This window comes from Xiphophorus hellerii, chromosome 19, assembly GCF_003331165.1.
Source record: "Xiphophorus hellerii strain 12219 chromosome 19, Xiphophorus_hellerii-4.1, whole genome shotgun sequence".
Lineage (NCBI taxonomy): Eukaryota > Metazoa > Chordata > Actinopteri > Cyprinodontiformes > Poeciliidae > Xiphophorus > Xiphophorus hellerii.
This window is the reverse complement of record NC_045690.1, coordinates 10,295,124-10,316,689: the sequence shown is the minus strand read 5'-3', so window position 1 is coordinate 10,316,689 and position 21,566 is coordinate 10,295,124. Positions and strand designations below refer to the sequence as shown.

Genomic DNA, 21,566 nt, shown 5'->3' with positions numbered 1-21,566 from the left:
GAATGCTACACGACGATCTGCGCATAAGAATGTGAGAGGCGGTACTGCTTGCTTGGACTTTAGACGAGGGGAGAAGTTCCCATAATACTGTTGGATCCAGCTGCATGGTGCCTGTGGCCACAAACACAGACACAAATGCCCAGATGGCAGCCACCTGTGTACTGAGGACTCTCCTCACCACCCACAGGAATCATTACTGGAGATTTATTGCTTGAGACGGCCAGAGCACAGTGCACCCAAACGGCTTATTAGGAAAGTCTCTAAAAGCCTTCAACAGAACTTTTCTTAGTTTGCATTATGGTGTGGGCATCTATGGATACATTTATATGACAAACATATTACAGAACCACAAAATCTTGGGCGTTTGTAGTAATTTTAGAACACCTTCAGCTTTTCAAGGATTCAGATTTTTGTCACAACCAGTAATCACCACTGTGATAAATTACCAAAGGGAGCTTTTACATCCTTACGTAAGGTGCTGGACTGTTTAAAGTTTTTTTTTTTTTTTTTTTTTTACATTTTTTGAGTCTCATTTCTTAAAAAAAAAAAAAAAGGTAACAGCAGTCAGGAAAGACACTCAATAACAGCTATCTGTTCAGTCAGTGCTCAGTAATCAGGGAAAGGCCACCAAGAACCACAGCTTCAAAGAAATCTGAACGGTTGTTCAAACTACTGAAGCAATGAGGATATGAGCAGTGCTTAAAGTCACATGGAGAGGAAAACATAGCTGTGACAGCTGGCTCGTAAATGACCAGAAAAAGGATGAAATCTAACAAGTCTAAAAAGCTTTGATCTTGGATGTGGTTAGAATAGGCCTGAAATTGTTTACACTCTTCCTGTTTCGTCTTTGCTAAGTTTAGAAAAAGGCTGCCTGGAGGTTTATTTCAAAGAAGTTCCTCACATCAAACAGAGTCTTAATGGACCGTTTCAAAGTTGGCCTCTGGAGAAAACTAAGAATTACAATGAGGGGAAAAAATGAGTTAATTATTTCAGTAAAAAGAGAAAAAAAATACATAAAATAAGACAGACAAGGACCTCAAAATCCAGGACATATCTTGAGTGAGACCTTTAAATGTCACTTTCACAGTGGGGTTGCGAAATAGATTGGCTCTGTTTATATGACGGGTGACAACCATGTATATGCTGAACAGGTTATAATGTGGGCATCTGGAAACTTGCAAACAAGCTCATAAAAAACACATCGACACACTCGTCATACCTTGGTGGCAGGGGTCCACAAAGCGCCATACAGCAGTTGGTGAATATATTGCCAGAGCTGTAAGGGTTGTAGTTGTCCTTCCCTCTTTTAGAAGACCACGACCCTTTTATCTGGAAGAGATGGCACATCTTAAACAAGCAGGCATTTAGAGTCATGTCCAAACAGAATATGTGATGCAGTGTTGGTGGCACATACAGAGTTCAAGTAAGTGTCCTTGACATTATTAACAACATGCAGTGGCGAGCAGAATGGACTGCACCAAGCTGCGATAACATTTTCTCTGCTCTGAGTTGAAAAGAATCCAGAGCTCAAGCTGTGTGCACATGTTAGGAGTGAGCATCAACAAACTATATTTCTCATGGAGCCTATCCTACGGCAAGGTTACCCATGTCAAGTAAATAAACACAAACTAAGGATACATTTTGAGTAGGACTTTTTCATAAAACATGAGTTTTTACACTTTATATAACTGGTTCCCAAATCTTGCAGACTCTTTCACCTACAATAGCAGTGGGACCCTGTTGTAACCAGGGGTTGATACCAGAAACATCATCAATTATTAATATATTATATTTATTCTTTTGGGAATACTCATTTATTTTTATTTGTTATAACAGATCTGGGTACATGCAGCCATTTAAAGGTTTTCAATCTACCCGCATTAATAAAAACAACAACAACAACAAAAAAACATAATTCTGAATACAATTCCAAATATCCTACTTTGATTTAGAAAAAAAAACCCCTGCTTTTATTTTAAGTCTTTTTAAAAAGGCAGTGCCACCAAATACTAGAGATTGTATGGAATAAATAGAAAAATTCACTAAAATATTTCCCGCTATTTGTGCATATAGCAAGCAGAAATAACGTTGGTAAACAGGAAAGGTTTAGTCAGACTTAATGTCAGACAGTGGGTATAAAGATCTCCACTCCCATTTTATTTCAATTTAATAATACCTAATTAATCCAAACACATCAAGAGCAAAACATGTTGATTTGTGATAGATCACAAATCGCCTTGAATAAATACTTTTGTAAAACTCATTCAATGTTCATACTCACATCTTCATTTGTGGTCTGATTGGAGCTGATCAGGTAGGTATGGAAGCCTGAGAGGCCCACTATGGACCAGACAGAGAAAAAACACACCACCACCTCCAGCACAGTGACACCATCAAGGTTAAGGAATCATTTTCAACAACACTACGGACGACAATGTTAAAAGCTCAGACTGGTACATAACAGACCCATTTGGAGCCAAGATGGACTATAAAAATGCAGCGGTAGCAGAGACTATACTGACCTACAGCCTGAGGGCCGTCCACTTGCCAACATTTCCCAGCTAGCAGTTCATTTGGATCTAGCTGTAGAGCGCAACTCATTTCATGTGCTCACTTGAGAGCCCACAATACATAAACACTTGGAGAAAATCATTTCACATTAACAGAACTCAATGACAAAGACCCCTTAGGGCATGTACTACATCTTAGGGTAGTCTCTGTAAGAGTGTATTTTATTCTAAAAACACACAAAGATTCAGATCGTACTACTTCATAATTTATTGTCTCAAAGAAGTGCCAGAGGTGGTTACTCACAGACATGGAGTCTGTACTTTAAAATCCTTCAAAACTCAATTAATCTTTAACCTTGTTTTTTTTTTTTCCACCCATCAATATCTTCCCTGCAAGCAAAGTCAAAGCATATCACTAATTTATTGGTACAAAGAATTGCACTGATACTAACAACAGTCATTTTTCCTTTGGCAGGACATCATCAGGTTAGCAAACACTCTCTGCCAGAAAAAAGTTCTCACTCAAGCACAGAGAAAGGGGATATTTAAATATTTAAACATGCTGTCTACTGTATGTCATTAGGAGTGAATCATTTGCACACCTGGCATCCTTTACATCCTATATTTAAAAAATATATCAAAGTCCTCATCTCTTCTGGATAAACCTGGCATATTTTATTGTTTTGATTTAAAGGCAAAACAGCTTTTTATAAAACTTCCACAGAATAACTTGCAAAGATTTAATTAAAATGGCAATGATTAACAGCTGAAAGTCAATTCCAAATGGTATGAGGAGAAACTTTGCTGCAATTAGTGCCTGGATCCCACAAAGTTTAACAAAAAACATCTTTAATGTTGCATTAAGTCTTATATTATTGTTAAGAGATAAAAGCTAATGAAATCAGTGTCATTTTAAAATGAAGGAAAACAAAACAGAGTTGCTTGTGTTTGTTTTTAGTAAGATGGAAAAACAATAAACAGATGCAGGTTGTTCAAACAGGCAGTATAACAGCATACAGTTAATAGAGAAGTAAAATTAATTGCAATTTGATTTAGAGTAACTGGAAGTATATCAGAAAGATGATGAAGGTGTAGACAAAGCTACATATGGCTGCCATAAATGTAGTAGGTACTAAAATGGAAACAAAGTTATACAAGAAAAAAAACATGCATTTTATCCTGGTGAAAATAACATCCACATACAGTATGTAGCATCCTCCAAAATAGATCTAATGAGATAAATTTAATTCAGGATGTTTTAGATTAACAAAATCTGTTGCAACTTTTAAAGAAAAATGTTGCAGACTGTCAAACAAACAGAATATATAGTAATGTGAAGACAGGATGTTGTTTCCAGTCATGATAGATATTTTTAAACTTTGAAATCTGAATCTAAAATTATTTTAGGGGAAAAAAATATATTATTGGTTGTTTAACAAAGCACTGCTCTGTTTGCCACAAACCCTCTCCTGATTGGCTGATCAGGTCTTTCTGATGTCTCCTCCCCTGAGAGCTCCAGATCTTAAGACTCAATCTCCATCAGACACTGCATTTATTTTTGAATAAAACTGCACGTCTGTGTCATGTACCCTGGACGTGCTTAGTGTGCTTCCTTCAAATCCAACTCAATCCCACCCGTAAAGAGAGATACCATAAAGACACCCAGACTACTGACTCAGGCAGAAGTTTTGAATGAAAAAGCAGCAGCTTGAACCAAGATTTCCGCATTAGTCAAGCTGTAGATAGCAGTGAGGGAACCACAGCACAGATGTTTCTGTAAGTGAGACCACAGAACAATTTCAGGTCATATAAATCACTCTTCAGTTCTATTCCTGCTGTTCTGGTGCTTAAAGCTGATGAATCAAATTATTTTGAAGCCTCGGTCATCTCCCTTTTTAATTTCCCTTCTTAAATAAATGCAGAATTTAGACATAAAATGATGCCTGCGGGGGTTCCAGTCCTCAACGCAGTCATCAGGGGGTTTGATTCCCGACCCTCAGACATCTGCTCCATGTCTTTCCCATTTCTCTCTCTGCCCATTTCCTGTAAGATCACTGCCAATAAAGACCACTAACATCACAAAAAGATGTGTGTCCAAAAAAACTATTTATTCACACTAATAAAACCTGAAGCTCTTGGGAAACGTTTTGTATGTTTCATCAGTTTAGAGAATATTCTAGACATTACTTCTCTAATCATAAAACTTTCATTTGACCTTGTAGTTTTGGAGTATAAATAGTTTGGTCTGTCTTTATTATTGTGGTCTTATGGTGGTATTCTATTTTTTTTAATTAATAATAAATACAATCTAATAATAATAGAATGCATTAATAATTTCTTGTTGATTCTTATTTTCTCAGTCGAAGTATTTAAATAAATTCCATTCTGAAAATTAAAAGGAAATCTCCACATTTCTCTGTAAATATGTCAGATTGCTAGATCAAAGGGTCAACAATTTGTGTAGCAGACTGATGTTTAATGATTATGACAGATTGTGGGATTGACTGGGTTTAAAGTCATAATGTAATTTAAGATAACTTAATCATACTACAGCCATGATGTTTATTCTGTGGAAGCTGGAAAGCCAATTATTTCTGGCATTGGCAAAATGTACTGTACTGTAATGCATACAGTTTTATGTCCATATTCAGACCTGAAAAAAAGCTGCTGCAAAGTACAGTCAATAATTAAAAATATATCCTATCAGTCACTTTCTTTATATTTTTTGCATTTAGTGCAAAATAATATTCGACTGGCCTTTTTCCAGTGGATTAGAATTTTCTTTGCTGCTTGGTTTATTTATGAAACTGCAGAAAATCTTTTTTCCAAAAGTGTTATAATTAGCAGTATTAAGGCAATAATCAGACAACATCAAAGAAATCACTCTTATAAAGCAAATATTCATCAGCTCACACGGTTCAGGGTTTGGCAAAAGGATATCTTGCAGGACTTTCTTTAAGTGCAGTGAGGAATCCTTTTCGATATGAACCTGTGAACACAAAAAAGCACTTTTTGTGAGACATTTAATGCAGTTGCCTTTCTGGAGCATGTGCAAAAGCTCTGGATGCAGTGCTCACTTATAGTATTGTGAAGCAGTAAGTATTTACCCCCTAAACATTTCTTCTATTTTTGGTTCTGTAAAAAAGCACACTTGCATGTTTCAGATCAAACATTTTTTATGAAACAAAATTAACCTGAGTGAACACAAAAAAAATGCTAGTTAGTCTTTTGCATCACTGTGTTTTAGCACATTCTTCTTACTGAACCACACTGAATGGTGTTCAAGCATGTACAATTACTACTTAATTAGATTTAAGTCCAGGCTTTGACTTTTAATTGTTTGTTTTTATTCCCTCAGAGTCATTCAAATGCAGACTTGCTTCGGATCATTGTTCTGCTGCATAATACAGCAGTACTTGACCTTAAATCTATGAACTGACACACTCCAGCAGGATTTTCTGCTAGAGAGCAGGATTTATAGTTCTACAGCAAGTTGCCTGAAGCAGTAAAGCAGACCCAAACCTTCAGACGACCAACACCAGGGTTTGATTGTCTCCATCATGTTCTTTTTCTAATATTCTCCATCTTTTACAGTTTTTTTTTTTTTTTTTTTAGAACTGACATTGTCAGGTGTTATACAAGTCACAATACACCTTCATTGTTCCAGTCTTATTTTATTGAAAAACATCTAGAGAGCAGAATTCATAGTTCTACAGCAAGTTGCCTGATGCTGGATTTGTCAGTCAGCCCTCTCTCATGGCAGAGCAAAAAGGGACAGTGGCTAATATTCACACCTTTGTAGAGGTAGATAACATCGCTTTTAGATGCAAGTATCAGCCGATCACCCAAAACATGAGGAAACTGAGAGCAGATGGATCGATGTAGCCCTAAATAGCGGGCAGGCTCTTGTTCAGCTGCATGACTGTGGCAGCTATGTGTGAACTTGATGGACCTTAAAGGTCTCCTTCCTACTGAATTCCTCTATTTTCTCTTGTCCAAACTTTCTCCTCAGATTTAAGGAAGGTATTTAGAGCGCAGAACCTGCTCCAGTAAGAATACACTTCAGAGAAAGACACTAATGAAGAGCTTGATAAAATACTTCTGTATTGCAACATATAATAGTCTATTATCTGTGTTTTAATATTTCCAGAGTCTAGAAAAGTTTATTACTGTTCCAAGTTTTCACCTTTTATGCATCATGTTTTGCTGTGTGGTTCGCCAAAGTCCCAAATCTTTTTAAAGGACCTTAAAACTCCTTCCAGTCTGACAGAGGTAATGACTTTATTTCTCTTGCATTCTTGAATAAATATGGATTTAGGCAATGTCGTGGCTTTTTGACATATTTTAGTCTACTTCAGCTGAACTCAGCTTTTGACAAAATGTGCCAAAATTACTTAGAACGTGTTTTCCTCTTTATATATCAAACCAGTGTTTACAACTGTTTGATGATCTGAAAGCCATAAATCTTTCACCTGCGGCAAGAAAAGCAAACAGAGAAAATTTGTAAGGAGGCAAATACTTTTGCTTTACTCTAGCTTTAGGAGACAGTTTTAGGAGACATCTTTAAGGTCAATTTTATACTTAAAAAACCCTCCATCAGTTAAGCGCTATTTAAACATCAACTAATACTCCACTACCCATAGAGTTGTGGATAAACTAGGTAGGTTTTTATCACAACTATATATAACAAATGTAGGATTGAGCTGTGACTCATGGGATCCAGTGGGAGTATGAAAAATATAAATCTATAAGTTTCTCAGTAATTGCTCTCAAGAGTTTATTATTATTATTTTTGCTCTTTTTTTCCATCCTCAGATCAGGTTTACACCATAAAGTATGATTCAAAACCACAAAACCAAAAAGGGCGATGTACTAAGCTGTAAACTGGCTGCTCCCAGCTGGAAGGCCGGTAACGAGCCAGAACTCTGCAGCTTTTCACACCGCCCACTTACAACCTGCTGGCTTGAAATACTCTGAGAGCGCAGTCAGGAGGAGAGTGTGTGTCTGCACTGTGCCAGTGAGCTGCTTACTTAAAATGATGTGTGTGATGACAAAGGCGAAGATGAAGATGGTGAGGAAGGAGAGGGAAAGGATGAACATGTAGAAGAAACGGTAGTTCCTCCTTCCCACACAGTTTCCCACCCAGGGACAGTGGTGGTCAAAACGCTCTGCAAGGACACAGAGAGGGAGATCAGAAAGTTATTGGTGACACAATGAAAACACTGAAGTTTGAGATCCATCCAAAGCTTAAAAAAGAAAAGAAAAGAAAAAACAAGATTATAGATGGTTATATAACCCTTGCTGAGAATTTGTGTAAGCCAAAGTCTTACTGCAAATTAAGCTTCACTGATTGGAGAAAGGGATGCCCCCATCTTGGCTTAGAGATAGACATAACAGAAGTTTAAGATTGACAAGTTGGCCTGAATATCTGAAGAATAAGTGTGAATGTTTGTGAAAATAAATAGAAAGATATATTTAAAAAATTACATACGCCAAAAATTGATTTTTTTTTTTATTTAGCAAATTACAAGCTGACTGGCTTGGCTATCACGGGACAGAAAATACACCACCGTAAAACAATCAAGATGGTTAATCAAACACTTTCACAACTTAACAAATGAAGTGGTAGTCTTGGTACGTCAATCTGTGAATATTTGATCACATGAGAGATGATAACAAACCAGGTAGAAAGTGTTTAAAAATATTCCACTGAGCTGAAAAGACGTTTTCTGTAGTGTTTTATAGATCAGCAATGTTTTATTTAATCATTAAGCCATTTTATTGTTCTTATTTCACTGATTACTCTGAGAAAGAAGTATTTGGTGTTGTTATTTAATCCCCACGAGTAACGCAGTCTAATCTCTGAGTGCAGACTACGTGCCGTGCTCAGTGGTAGCTACTTAACTAATTAATTAGATCCATTATTAGCTTAGTGAGGTGAAATGACCTGCTTTTGTCTCCGCTGATCAATGCCTGACTGAAACACGTCTGGAGCTGGAGCCTCCTCTGAGAAAGGACAGCTACAACTAGTCGAAGCTAATTGCGACAGTCTGTCAGAGTTTTTATGAAGTGACCAATGCAACTAGAAGAGAAAGTGAAGCTTTTGTTGACAGATTCTTCTTCCTTTGGAAACCATAAACATTTTATGTTAACATTATATCATAGTTGGTAAAGAAAAAAAAAAAACATCTAATAAAGAATGATGAAACTACTCTGTAGCAATATATGGTTTTAAAAAGGAAACAATGCCTCTAAATGGCTTCATAATAATGCAATATATTCCTATTTATTTACCAGAATTCTTTTGATGCATTTATTTTCTGCTTATATAACTACACAAATCCCCCAAAGGGCTTATTGCAGCTATGAATGTCCTCAAACTGAAGCACATCAAAAGAGCAATAAAATTACCATTAAAATCAATTATTCAATTCCAACCCTCTGTTAACTCAGACAAGCAGCAGCATTCATCCAGACTTAAAAACACAGAGAGCTGCCAGTTTAAACCACACAGGCAATAGTATGTCATAATTCTGTGCATGCCATAACCTTCTTCTATCATACCCAAAGGGATAGAAGAACCTTAATAAAAAGGCAGTGAATCTTCCATGTTATTACCCTGGACAGCCACTGGGGTGAGGATATCCATTTTGACTTCTTACTTATTTAACAGCATGTTATCCCTCTGGCTTTTACAACACCACAAGCAGAAAAACTTAGAAACACATTCCTTACTTTTTTATCGGAACAAGAAAACTCTTTAATTTTTAGAAGAAATATCACCCCGCTTGTTCTCAACGATAATCATTTAGAGACACATGACCTAAGGCTGATAAAATGTTACAGTTACTACATGTTTAGAAATGAAGGCGCGAAAGTTTTTGGGAAATCTACAAAAAAAAAAGAAGCATTTTTAAATTGCAATTTATAAAAAGAAAAACATTTTAATAAAAGACTCAAACTACTGAGTTAGAATATTTACTGCCTTTTTAACTAAAAAGACACATTTTACTTTTAAAACACGTATTTTAACACTTGTACCTGCATCAGTACTATTTCACCTCATAATCCTAATTAAAGTTAGAGGACATGGTAGGGTTGAACTGCAGTCTAAGTTGATCACAGAGCTTTGCAGGTGTATAAAGTTTTCTTCTGAAAACATTCATTCACCCTTAATGTGATCTTCACAAAGCTGTATTTTTAGTTCCAGAAAACACCAGAATCTGTTAAAAAAAACTGCATCATCAGGTCAGAAAATCTGAAATCTCTGATGAGAAATTGGCCACAAAAACCCCAGATCTTTTAACAACAAGCCGGATCTCTCTTTATTCTTTTCAACCCAGCGGATGTGCTGTCCAGGATTTCCAAAATGGTCTAAAAATAGTTTTCAGATTTAGCCCTGAGAAGGCAGCTGCATGTCTGGTTTTTGTTTATATGCGCTATTTGTCTTTGGCTGGCAGAGCTAAGACTTGTAGCTCTGGATTCAGAGATGGAATGTGTTTACTGGGAACAGTTTTCTGCAGGGATTCTGCACTTATGCTTATAAATCCATTAGAGTCAATATACTGTCCATTTAAATTCAGTTCTGCCCAAAGGTCTGCGGATTACAACCTACTGTTGCTTTTTTGCTATTTTTGTTATTAATCTTGTCCCTGTCAAACATTTTTAAAATTGTAATGGTGATTCTGTTGAGCTTCAGGAAATTTAGTAAATTTACCACCAGAAATTGTGACATTTTTTCCCCCGGCTTTTACATGGACCAAAAAACGGAAATAATGAACTTTCAGATCACAACAATTATTTTTCAGTCATTATCCCAGTTTTCATGAATAAAAAAAATATTACACACGACTTGTACACAGGGTTCCAGTCATTTCTTTTAAATCTGTGTTTTGTTTATATTCAGGTTTTATATTGCATAATTACTTTTTAAAACTAAGGCTAACGAGTTAAGAAAAGACATATTTGTGACCAGCCTGGAATGCTTTTCTTATTAATAGATTAAAAAGTTATTTTCAGAAAACTCAACCTCAACCGTGTCACTCAACCTAAATAATCTAAATCTAAATTTGTGGCAGACTCTCCTGCTTTGTTTCCCTCCAGCTTCTGCTGAAGGTTTCTTCCTGTTAAAAGGGAGTTTTCCTTCCTGATATTCGGCGTGAGGAATTGATGCAAAGTCGGCGACACAATGCAAGAGACACCGCACCACATGCTCACCCAGGAGGAGTGAATGATGCAAATTCAGTGGCTCGATGCAATCAGCAGGGTTTCCTTGGACAAAAAAGTTTTAACCAATTTAAATAATAATTTAAACTTGACTGCATTGTTAAATAGCCAGGAGTGAATATTGGAATGCAGTTTAAGTTGAATCTGAATCTTTGTATAAGTCTGGAATTAATTGACTGTGTGTATATAAATTGTATGTTTTTTGTGTGCAAATGTCTTTAGAGGGCATTCCTTGTGAATCGATGCAATATTATGCTCCAATCTGTGTCGTGCATTTATTTCAATTCACAAACTAAAATCTACAATGGCATGGCAACCTGTCCAAGATGTGTATCTCGCCTCTCGCCCAATGGCTGCTAGAGATGAGCTCCAGCCCCCCTGATGTCGCTGCAGGGATAAGTGTGTTTAGATAATGAATGCATGGAAATTTAAATTTGTGTTTAAACAATGCAGACAAAGCATACAACTGTAACACTGCAGGTCTTTGTCAATGTCATTTCAGAAATCAATTCATCGCAGCCTGGATGCAAACCTCCTGCTCCGTCTCATCTTAAAAAAAATAAATGAAACAGAACAGCTAAGTCTCATTGGCTCTTTTTGTTAGACATGAATCATCTGCTTACAATATTCATAAAATATAACTTTATGTAAGAATATAAATTGCCTGTCAGCTGTTCTTCCATCTTTGTGAAATCGTCTTTCCTTCATTTCTCCCAGTGTGCATAAACTGTCTGATTACCATCTTTTCATCGTTTTCTTTTATAGGCTCTTTGTCTTTGTCTCAAATGTTGCCCAACTGCTCTAACAGGGAAACAGACAATGAAACACAGAGCTGACTCTAAAGAGTGGGAAGCCCTGACCAATGAGGCTTCTGATAACTGTTTCTTTTAACACATAGTGTTTAATTAAAAAAAATAGAAAATGAATCTTTACATTTTCTCTTTTTTATGAAGACTGTTTTTCCATTCAATTGAGGGATGAACTGAGTATAATTTCAGTAAACAAGTTTTCAATTGATGCCCTTCTCCAAGCAGGTCTGCGTCATATTCCAGATATTTAGCTTGACTTCAAGTGACAATCTTTCCAAAATCAATGTGAAGTCACAGTGGTCTCCGTCCACATACTGTACTCCATTATGAAATAAAATATTTCACCCATCAGATCTGTGATTTTTTTTTGTTGGTAAACTTAGCAAAAGTATCTAATCAAAAACTGCTAAATATCAAATAAAGATAACCTTTGTCAATACTAAAAGTTTTTAAATTATTTTATTTAGAGAAAAAGCTAACTAAATCGACCAGACACCACATAGAAACAAATTGTCCACTAAAACTATTGAGTACTTCCAATCAATTTCTAACAGGAGTTGTTGAATATGAAACATTTAAGAGAAACTAAAGACCAAGAGCATATTTCTACTGCATAAACAATGACCTTCATTTCCATGTAAAAAAAAAACAACAAACAAATGGAATTTTGTTTTTATAAATTTGTTTGGTTTCTTTCCACAACTATTTTTTAAAGAGAACTTTTCATTTAACTTTTATGATTGATGTTTATGTTCCAAGTGGAGAAAATTAATTTCTTGACTTTTCTTTGGAAGTGTGATACAAATTCCAAACTACAGAGAACATGCACTTACATGCTAAAAGCATGCAGGACTAAAATTTCCAGCTAAAACTTAGAAAACGCCATAACTCACCCACACAATTGTCGCAGAGGCTGCAGTGGGAGGCACGTGGTGGTCTGAAGATTTTGCATGTGAAGCAATACTTTAACTTGACTGTTTGGCCATTGATGACAACCTCTTTGGTCCTGGGAGGAGGCCTGTAGCCTGTGGTGCCGTTGGCCACATCTGGGCAAGAGAAAAGAAAGAGGGAACCAAAGAAAGGCATGAGAATCCGTGCAGAGCTCAGTGCATGAGGCTTTAATGTGTGCATGAATATTTTTGTGGGACACAAGTAACACCTAATTTTCAAATTTTCCTATGATGTAGAGGTGTGATGCTGATTGACAGATCAACAATAATTTCCCCGACGGGTGAGCTATTGAAAGAACCAAAAGCGACTGGCAACATCACATCTCAAAGCTGGGATGGAGTCCCAGTGGGGACTCCTGGAAGTGCTTGAGGATTGAGCTGAGGGAAGGGGCGGGGGGTCTCTATTCAGACTGTTTGGATGGATGGCTTCTCCATTAAAGCTTTTTTTTTTTTTTACTGAGCGGTATGCACCGATTCTCTGGCTCCGTTTTAAACCTATAATGCTGGTTCAGGTAACACTAGCATCAGTTAGAAATATAATAACTGAAACATCACTCTATAACCCCTTAAGAAGCTGCTATGAATGATTTTAGGACTAAGAAAGCAGTGGTGAGAGGCTAAACAGCAAGGATGAAAGCAATGACAGTAATTTTTTATGAGATAAAAACTAGAGCATGTATCCTACCACTGTTGTGCCTCCTCAGAGAACTCTTATAGAGAAAGAAGAAAATAGTGTGTGTAGGAAGATAATTTTGAGATCCCGGTGAAGCCTGTGTCTTTAAAGTAGAATATGTGTGTGTGTATTAGTGGGGAGGTAGGGACTGCAAAGCTTATGTGGGTGTTTGACATTTCTAAAAGAGAGCATTGGAAATTCAGCTTCTATTGAATGTGCCCCTATTGTGAGGAATGCCTACAACATGCTCTCTTCTCTCCTCCGCTCCGATCGCCTGCCCTCAGAACATTCAGAGGGACAATAATGACAAACTTGAGAGCAATTTGGAGGATCTGCTTTCACAGCTCCTGCTAGGAGATGACCATGTTTGGGTTTTTATACCAATGTAAAACCAAACCAAAAACCAATTTCTTTCAGAAATATCAATGTCCCTTGAAGTCGTCCACATTTTGTCCTGTTGCAGCTGCGAATCTCAATACAATTTTATGTTCTAGCCCAACACAAAGCTGTCTATAAATTCTTGAATGAATTTTGAATACATGTTTCACTTTCTGAAAGGAACAGCAAAAAAAAAAATATTTAAAATTTTTATGATATTCTTTTTTTTTTTTTTACTGTACCAATATACACACTGGAAACAAAGCCATCAGTTTCTGCCGGTCTTATATCAAATGACCCTAACAGGTAATTCATGCACAGTAATGTGTGTGGTTCAATTTGATTTTTAATTTGAAAAGGAAATATTTAACATACACAATGTGCTTTTGAGTGATGTGAATTCAGGACCCAGAACAAGGAAAACACATCACTTGAAGGCAGAATAAATGAGGGTTTATATTAATTGTTAAAGTTTAAATTATTAAGATTTTTTGGTAATAAATATTTTACAACTGAGTAGAATATTATATTATAATATTATATATTAATATACACATGTGCTGATAAAGTAGCCACCAAAAAGTAAAATTGCAAACCACCACCTGATAACCTAATAAAATAAATACTCTGCATACAATAAGGCTTAGAAGATCAAGTTTTCTAATTTCTGCAAATCTACAGCATGAACCTTACTGTTGTACTCCTTGGGCAGACAGTCCACATGCAGTGAAGTAGTGTGAAAGCGGGGGTGTCAACGTAGCTTTTTTCCTGAACAAAGCCATTTGTACACTTAGCTATCCGGGCAGCAATAGTTTAGCCTTACATCAGTGCCTAGAGGGAGATTCCCTAGAGAGACAGGCCAGGTCTAAGAGCTTGAAGCTAAAAAACAAGGCCAAGTTACAATGGAGAGTGATGTAACAGCACTTGTATATGCACGCTCATGGCATACCCACTCATAAGCACAATCATCATTACAGGGTCACATCTCATAGGATTCGGATGCAATCTCATAAACAAGACAACTTAAATTTTCATTTTTATTTGGCAATTTAACAGCCTAGCTAAATTCCGGCTGTTTTAAAAAGACTAAGTTCACCATACACCCTCTAAGCAGCCTTAACATGAAACTATTGTCTTCCGTCTTACCTTAATCCTCACATTGTAAAGGAATGTTGTTCCAGTGGCATTAACAGTATAATTAACAATGGCTTTAGCTAATTAAATTACATCAATCATTTTGAGACCTTATGCAACATTGAAGGCTGGACTTTGACCGAGCGACAGAAATGCTTTTCTTTTCATGTCCATACACTGTCATGTAAATAAATTGTACCAAGGACTTCATAGTAACTACAACTCCACTTTCCTACTACCATAGTTACATTCACTATTTTGTTATGTTGCTGAATACAAGGGACCTGCAAAAATGTAAGATTAAAACAATAATAATTAAGCCATCTATTCTCAAGTTTATCATTATTTTGAGACACACAACTAGATCTAAATATCTAAACTTAGTCATACAGGATTGCTACCGGTATATACTGTATGTTGCCCATTGTGATTCCACAAAATGCCTAAAAACCTACATGCCTATTTTAATTAAATATCCTCACGCTAAGATTTCCCCTTACACTCATGAAAGGTGTTTGTCATTCAACTGGAGGTGTCTACTAATAATAAAAATTGAGCAGGCTAGAAAAAAAGATCAAGTTTTGCTGAACAGTTGCCACAGTGCAAAGCTTGTGGGATGCCATTTTATTTCATTGTTTTTCCATGAGGATTCCTGATTACTGTTTGCTGAGCTAATTAGATTTTTCTGTGCTTGCGCTGATGTGCCCACACTGCATACAAAAAAGGTAGCATTTATAAAAGCTCCTGAAACTGAGCATTCTTTTCAGAGGTGATAGTTTATTAAACAAAAAAGCTGATTTTTTACAGATTTTCAACGTAGTAAATCATCAACTAATTGCTGTCTGAACCAGCCATCTTGTTGGGTACAGTTTATATTTTAAACCCAATTTACCAAATATAAGGCACCTTAAAGCACCTGTTAGTACAAGATGGGATAAATATATACACAAATCTCATTATATTTAAGACAGAATGAGAAGAAAGATGGCATAAATAAATCCAACATCCGTGAGAACCTTCTGTCCAGAATAGTACAGAGTCAGAATTGTCGTCCTCTGGTCCACAAGGTCTCAAGGGAGAAATGTCTTAACTGAGACCATGAAGTCTCAGTTCAGTCATTAGACCAGAGGGAAGGGGCATTTTGTTCTAAAAAGGATGCCAGTGAAGGCGGCTTCATGCTGAACATCTATCTGGATAAAAGAAGGATGAGAAGACTAACGCATGAAAATGTCTCAGCTAATATACCGTATATGATGTTTACAGCAGGTATACTTTGTGTTTCAGCTTAAATAAATTTAGATGTGTCTTGCTCAAAGATAAAATGGCTGGTTTAGAGAGTATTTGCTGATAAGCATATCCTTTCAGTCCAGACCAGTAAAATTTTTCTAACAAGTTTTTACTTAAACAGCTCTACAGTGACAGCTCTATTCTTATGCTTCCCCCAGCAGCAGCTCTGTCACAAACAATATTCCTTTTTCAGTCCATCTTTTTCATGTTCCTGTCACTGCAAATCCAACAACACAGAAGAAAAGGAGTGAAAAAGAAAACAAGTATTTCTTACTCATGCACTTTCAAGACTGTAAAATGGCTGATAAAGAGTGTCAGCAATCCTTTAAAATTAAAGGATTATTGATGTACCGGTGTCTATGCAAAATAATATTGTGCCTGATGATGAAACTTCATCTCAGTCAAGAAATCCCAAATAGCTTTTGAATTGAAAATGGCATTTTTCTCATGGAGAATAAAACACCACTCTTTAAGTACTACAAAATGTTCAGCATTACGTTTCTTTCAAAAATGCTTATAATAGAAGTCAAGTATTTAAAGCCTCGTCTTCCATCCCACAACAATGTTGCATTGTAGCCCTGTCCCACCAAGAGGCATCAACAACCCTGAGAATGGAATTCAACTTTTAGTGAAGCAGGCTTTAATTCACAACTTTGATTTATGATAAAAATTTCCTTCCATAAAAATTGAGTGAAGAATACAGTGTATACAAGTTTTCAACTAAGATGAAACGGTTTTGCACAAGAAAGCTGCAGAAAAGCATAATTTCTTTATAATCATGTCAATTAATCAGACAATACTTTTAGCAGCTGAAGAAGCCCCAGTCTTCAATATTTACATTTTAAAGTTATAATTTAGCCAAGTCATTATACTAGAGGGAAGGGGCATTTTGCTTTGTAACTTTCCCGTTAAAGGAAAGTGAGGTGGACATTGATTGCTATGTGCCATTATAAAGTAAAGGGATCTCAGTGGTGGTGGAAATATCAACATTAATTATTAATCATTATTGCACAAGCATTAAACAGGTCAGACAGGTGCTTAATAAAACACTACGTACATCCCCATATGCCCAGTTACTGAGAGGCTCATGTGAGATCATCAAAAAGTCAATGATTTATTCTAACTGAAATATTTTACTAATTTTTCATGCAAGGCTCAAAAGAACAGGATACAGTCAGGTGACTGACTAAAATAAACTTTGACATCAATAAAATTTGTGATCAACACATATTCGCTACATGGCAATTCAACTGGCCATATAACTCAAATCAACTCAGTGTTGGCTATTATGTTATGATTTACCAGCCCAATGAAATGGTTGCAACATGTCTGTAACAAAAATCCTCTTTGTTATTGGACCAATGTAATATTTATTAGATGCAAGCCATAATATTAAAAATGAACACACTTGAAATACATCATACTGTACATCATACGTATTAAATAATTGAATCAATATTTTCTTGATATTTTACGTCACTGAAATTTCCTTATAAATAAAAGTCTTGTAAAAAATACATGACATTTAGTTCTTACACACACAGATGTCTCAAAGTCAACCACGTTAATGCATCTGTGCTGTGGTCTCAAAAATCCAGCCAGGGCAAATTCAAGATTTAGACCTACAAGGCTTTTAAATCCAACAAGCTTCTTTACAGAGTCTCACTGCAATAGAAAAAAACTGCATCTAATGCCATAAAACTGTCTCTGCTCTCTGAAAAAGAGACTCTAGCTGGTCACTCTGTTTTCATAGGATATGTATTCAAATTTGGCAACTGAAATAGTTTTCCTACAAGAAAATGAAGCAAAACAAAAGACATCAGTTAAAAGTTTTAACAGGAAAAACAAGCTTCAATCCCCACAGTTTTCTGTCATTTTAATGATGACAGAAAACTGTCACAATTTTTTCCTGTATCAACCCACTGTAAATGATTTCTAAAATTAGAAATGTTAAAATTTTGGCATGTTCCACCTGCGAATCAAATCCCACACGTCAAGATCTATTTCCTCCGATGGCAACAGAAGAAAAAAAATACAGCACTTGTGCTGGAAAATCAAAGGGAGGTTCTGAGCATTTCAGAGTAAAGAAAGAAACAAGCCGTCTGATCCATCCTTCTCTCTGATTGCTGCTTCAGAGAGGATTTTGAATCTGGCATATGGAAGTTGAAATCACGCCAGCCTGTCTAGCTCCGACACATTGGGAAGCCAGACATGCATGGACATGAAATGCAGTAGGGCAAGGGGAAACTCAGCATGTTTTTTTTTTTTAAACAAATATTAAACAATATTGGCCACATTTTTCTTGTGATCCTTAATTGCTGTACACATTTTTTCTCTATTGCATTCAGTTCAGTGACAGGACAGAATAGTAAGACATGATAAATATATACTTAGCTATCCACTCTAACATGAACTTAAGTGTTTGGCAGTCAGCAGAGATATCAAGTTACCCTTCTGGGATATGGAACGTGAGAGACCTAAATGTCCCCGTACTGTTCACAGATTAGGCCCAACACCGCTTAGTCAACAGATCGATAAGATGTGTGCTGAACCTGAGCCTTGTGGTATTTTGTTTTGAAAACATTGTCATCTACTTACAGGACAGGTCTATTCCACAATGACAAGAGGGTTACGGATAACAAAATCTGCTCAATGCAGCGCAAAGACTAGCTGATAAGAACAGGAATCTGATTTTAAGATTAAAGATACAAATGCATCAACATCCAAACACTTACGTAGAATTGAAATTTATACTAATATATATGGCCAAAACTACGTTTGTTCTGTAGATCCTCAACATTCAAGGTGTATTTGGACACATTTTAAAGAAACCACACTACTACACCCAAAGCAGCATGCAGAGACTTGATGTTAAGAGAAGAAAGTAGGAAATTAAGGGAGTTTATGGGCGACCGAAAGGCCAGAGGTGTGGTTAGAAATGTGAAACTAGTGCAAATGTGTTTAAATGCTAGATAATGTCTTACATCTGGAAATACTTAGAATTTTATGTGCAAAATGAACATGTGGCTCATCTAACAGGCATGTTCTAATGGCAGCACTACAATTCTGAACATCCAACAGCCAAATCCCTGAATGCTAACAAAAACAGTTTAACACCAGTAGAAAAAGATGTTTAGGTTTTTTTCACACTTCTGAGGAAAATTTAAATGGTAAAAATGTCCACAATTAAGAAGAAGTTTGTAATCACAATTATTTATTTACTAATGTAACACTGAGAAGCATGGTTGAGAACAAAGATGGTTGAAGAATGGAAAATGAATTCATATCATATGGCATAATAATATTTTGTGGCTCTACTTTAAGCACCAAAGCAATCATTAACATATAGTTGTAGCAGCCAAACACATTTTTATAGAAATCTTAAAAATAAAAACTACTTTGCTAAATATCAGGACAAGATATTTGGTAATAAAATGTATTTGACAGCTCTTGTTTAAATTCAGTTGCAGACAACAATACTCAAAGGAAAAATAAAATACTCAACAACCAAAGGAATTCAGATTTAAGCCAGAATATTTTAATTCCTTTTTTATTTAAATTTTTTTTTTTAATTTCACCATAAAATGGTAATTCTGCACTCTATGTCTCTGCCACTGCTACTGGTTTTCGGTACTCTAACTTTCCTCCAAAGGCTTTTAAGTCTCCTAATGAAATTAATTAAGCTAGCCCAGAGTTTGTTTAATGAGGCCCTAATGGCCTGAAGCACAGAAGAGGATGATGGCTGAGAAAAGTTTCACATTCCAAGCAAAGCTATACAATTACACAGAACACTTTAAGTCAGCTAAACTAGTGAGCTAAGCTGTGATAATCCATTTAGCTACTGGGCAGCAGGACACCAACAGATCCTTGAGAGTTGGTCACTAAACCAGCACTGATGTTTGAATCATGAATTGGTTAAGTCAGAGAAGCAGGAAACGTAAAGGAAAAACAGGAAAAAAAATACACTGGGAGTCACTGATACTGAATATATGTTTTGCAACGTTGACATAGTCACTAACATCTTACAAAGCATTTTAGCAAACCACAATAAATCCTAGAAATAAAGTCAATGGGCGGATGGATTCTTGCTTGTACTGACAACAAATGTTGACTCTCTTGTTAACTTACTGTGAAGGAACTTTCCCGCAGCTAATCATTAAAAGGATATTTACCATCTTTATTAGCCAAGAAACTAACCTCTAAGGATGACATCCCTTTGTGCTTTACACATTGTCCTTTTTCTGGCCCTCAAATGTTCCTGACATCACCTTAAGCCAAGGCAACATCCATTTGAGATGAGCCATCATTATTATCAGCTGCTTCTGTCTATTTATAAAGCAGTACATTAAGCTCTGTGATTTTTTTGTATGTGTGACTAGTAGAAAAAAATTGTTCCCTGATTTAAGTCACTGCTTTGTCTTTTCCTGCAACATTTCATAAGATCGACCTCTAGATCATCCAATCCTATCTTACACTGTTTAGTTTAACGGCCAAGGAAAAAGGTTGAATTTGTGCCTGGTTAACCGTTCTGAGTAAATTTGGTCATTTGTTATGGATCATTAACCTGTAGTAAGACCCGGTGACGACCCAATTTCTGTTTACTTGCAGCGTTTGTTCTTCTTTAAAACCTCGAGCTATTTCAAATAGTCTGATGTCATGCAGTCCAAAGTTAGGAACCGGCCCATCAAAGAATTTTCCAACTACTCATTCTTTGTTTCACACCACACCCACCTGGAGTGTTTGGGACTTGAGCTGAGACTGCAGATTTTCCAGTGATCTTTATCAAACTCATCATTTTTATATTTGTGATGATTGAACAGAAAAAGATTTTTTTTTCTTGTATCACTCCCACACAACTGGCACGTACACACTGTCTAATGGTTGTTATGGACATTTAGTGACCCCCAAGATGCTGTTCTTTGCTTCAGTTCTCCCATAATGAGCTATGAAGATTTTTATTACCTCTTTTCCCTACCTGCTTACTGTGCAAGGTGGTAAAGTAAATACGGACCCTCATCCAATCTAGTTTCCTGTGACTAAGTGATGGGCCTCCATGTCATGTCACCCTTCTAGGACAAGAAAACAGAACGATGTTCTTAGAAATTAGGCTCAACTTCAAAAACAATCCTACAGCTGAATACATTTTAAAGGGATTAATGTAGGAGGTATTAATTGCACAAGGAAGATTATTCCATGTTATGAATTGTTTCCTAATATGGGATTTTTTTCCAGACTGAACAAATTTACTAAAATTAAGTATTGAATTTTTCTGAAAATCCTCATAATTCCTGTTAATTCAGTTAGTTCAATATTACAGTAGTGCTTCCTAATGCACCAATAGTTTTACTTGTGCCAACATATATTAGATAAAATATTTATCAAATGGCAATTTATGACCAAGTAATCCATCAAAAAGGGGGTATTTGGAGAAGCTTTTTTGAAATAAAAAGATCGGAGGTCATTTGTGCAGAGCAGTTCAGTGCAGTACCAATAATTCATCCCAGCAAAGATGAAGAGTGCCTTTAAAGTCAATTGAAGCCCCTATTTCTTTGGCTGTGCAGATTTACCAAGGACACCTTATCCAGTTAATATGTCAGGG

General features: G+C 36.2%; 1 protein-coding gene across 3 annotated transcripts in view; it reads right to left on the bottom strand.

Moving 5' to 3' along the window:
* LOC116708993 (probable palmitoyltransferase ZDHHC14) overlaps positions 1-21,566 on the bottom strand; it is a 47,169-nt gene that overhangs the window by 8,031 nt on the left and 17,572 nt on the right. For all 3 annotated transcript variants that reach the window (XM_032547196.1, XM_032547198.1, XM_032547197.1), the window contains exons 4-8: positions 12,439-12,591; positions 7,541-7,678; positions 5,451-5,499; positions 2,282-2,384; positions 1,220-1,329 (exon numbers count right to left, since the gene is read on the bottom strand). In XM_032547196.1, the coding sequence (XP_032403087.1) occupies positions 1,220-1,329; positions 2,282-2,384; positions 5,451-5,499; positions 7,541-7,678; positions 12,439-12,591 (553 nt within the window). The remainder of the gene's footprint in view (positions 1-1,219; positions 1,330-2,281; positions 2,385-5,450; positions 5,500-7,540; positions 7,679-12,438; positions 12,592-21,566) is intronic.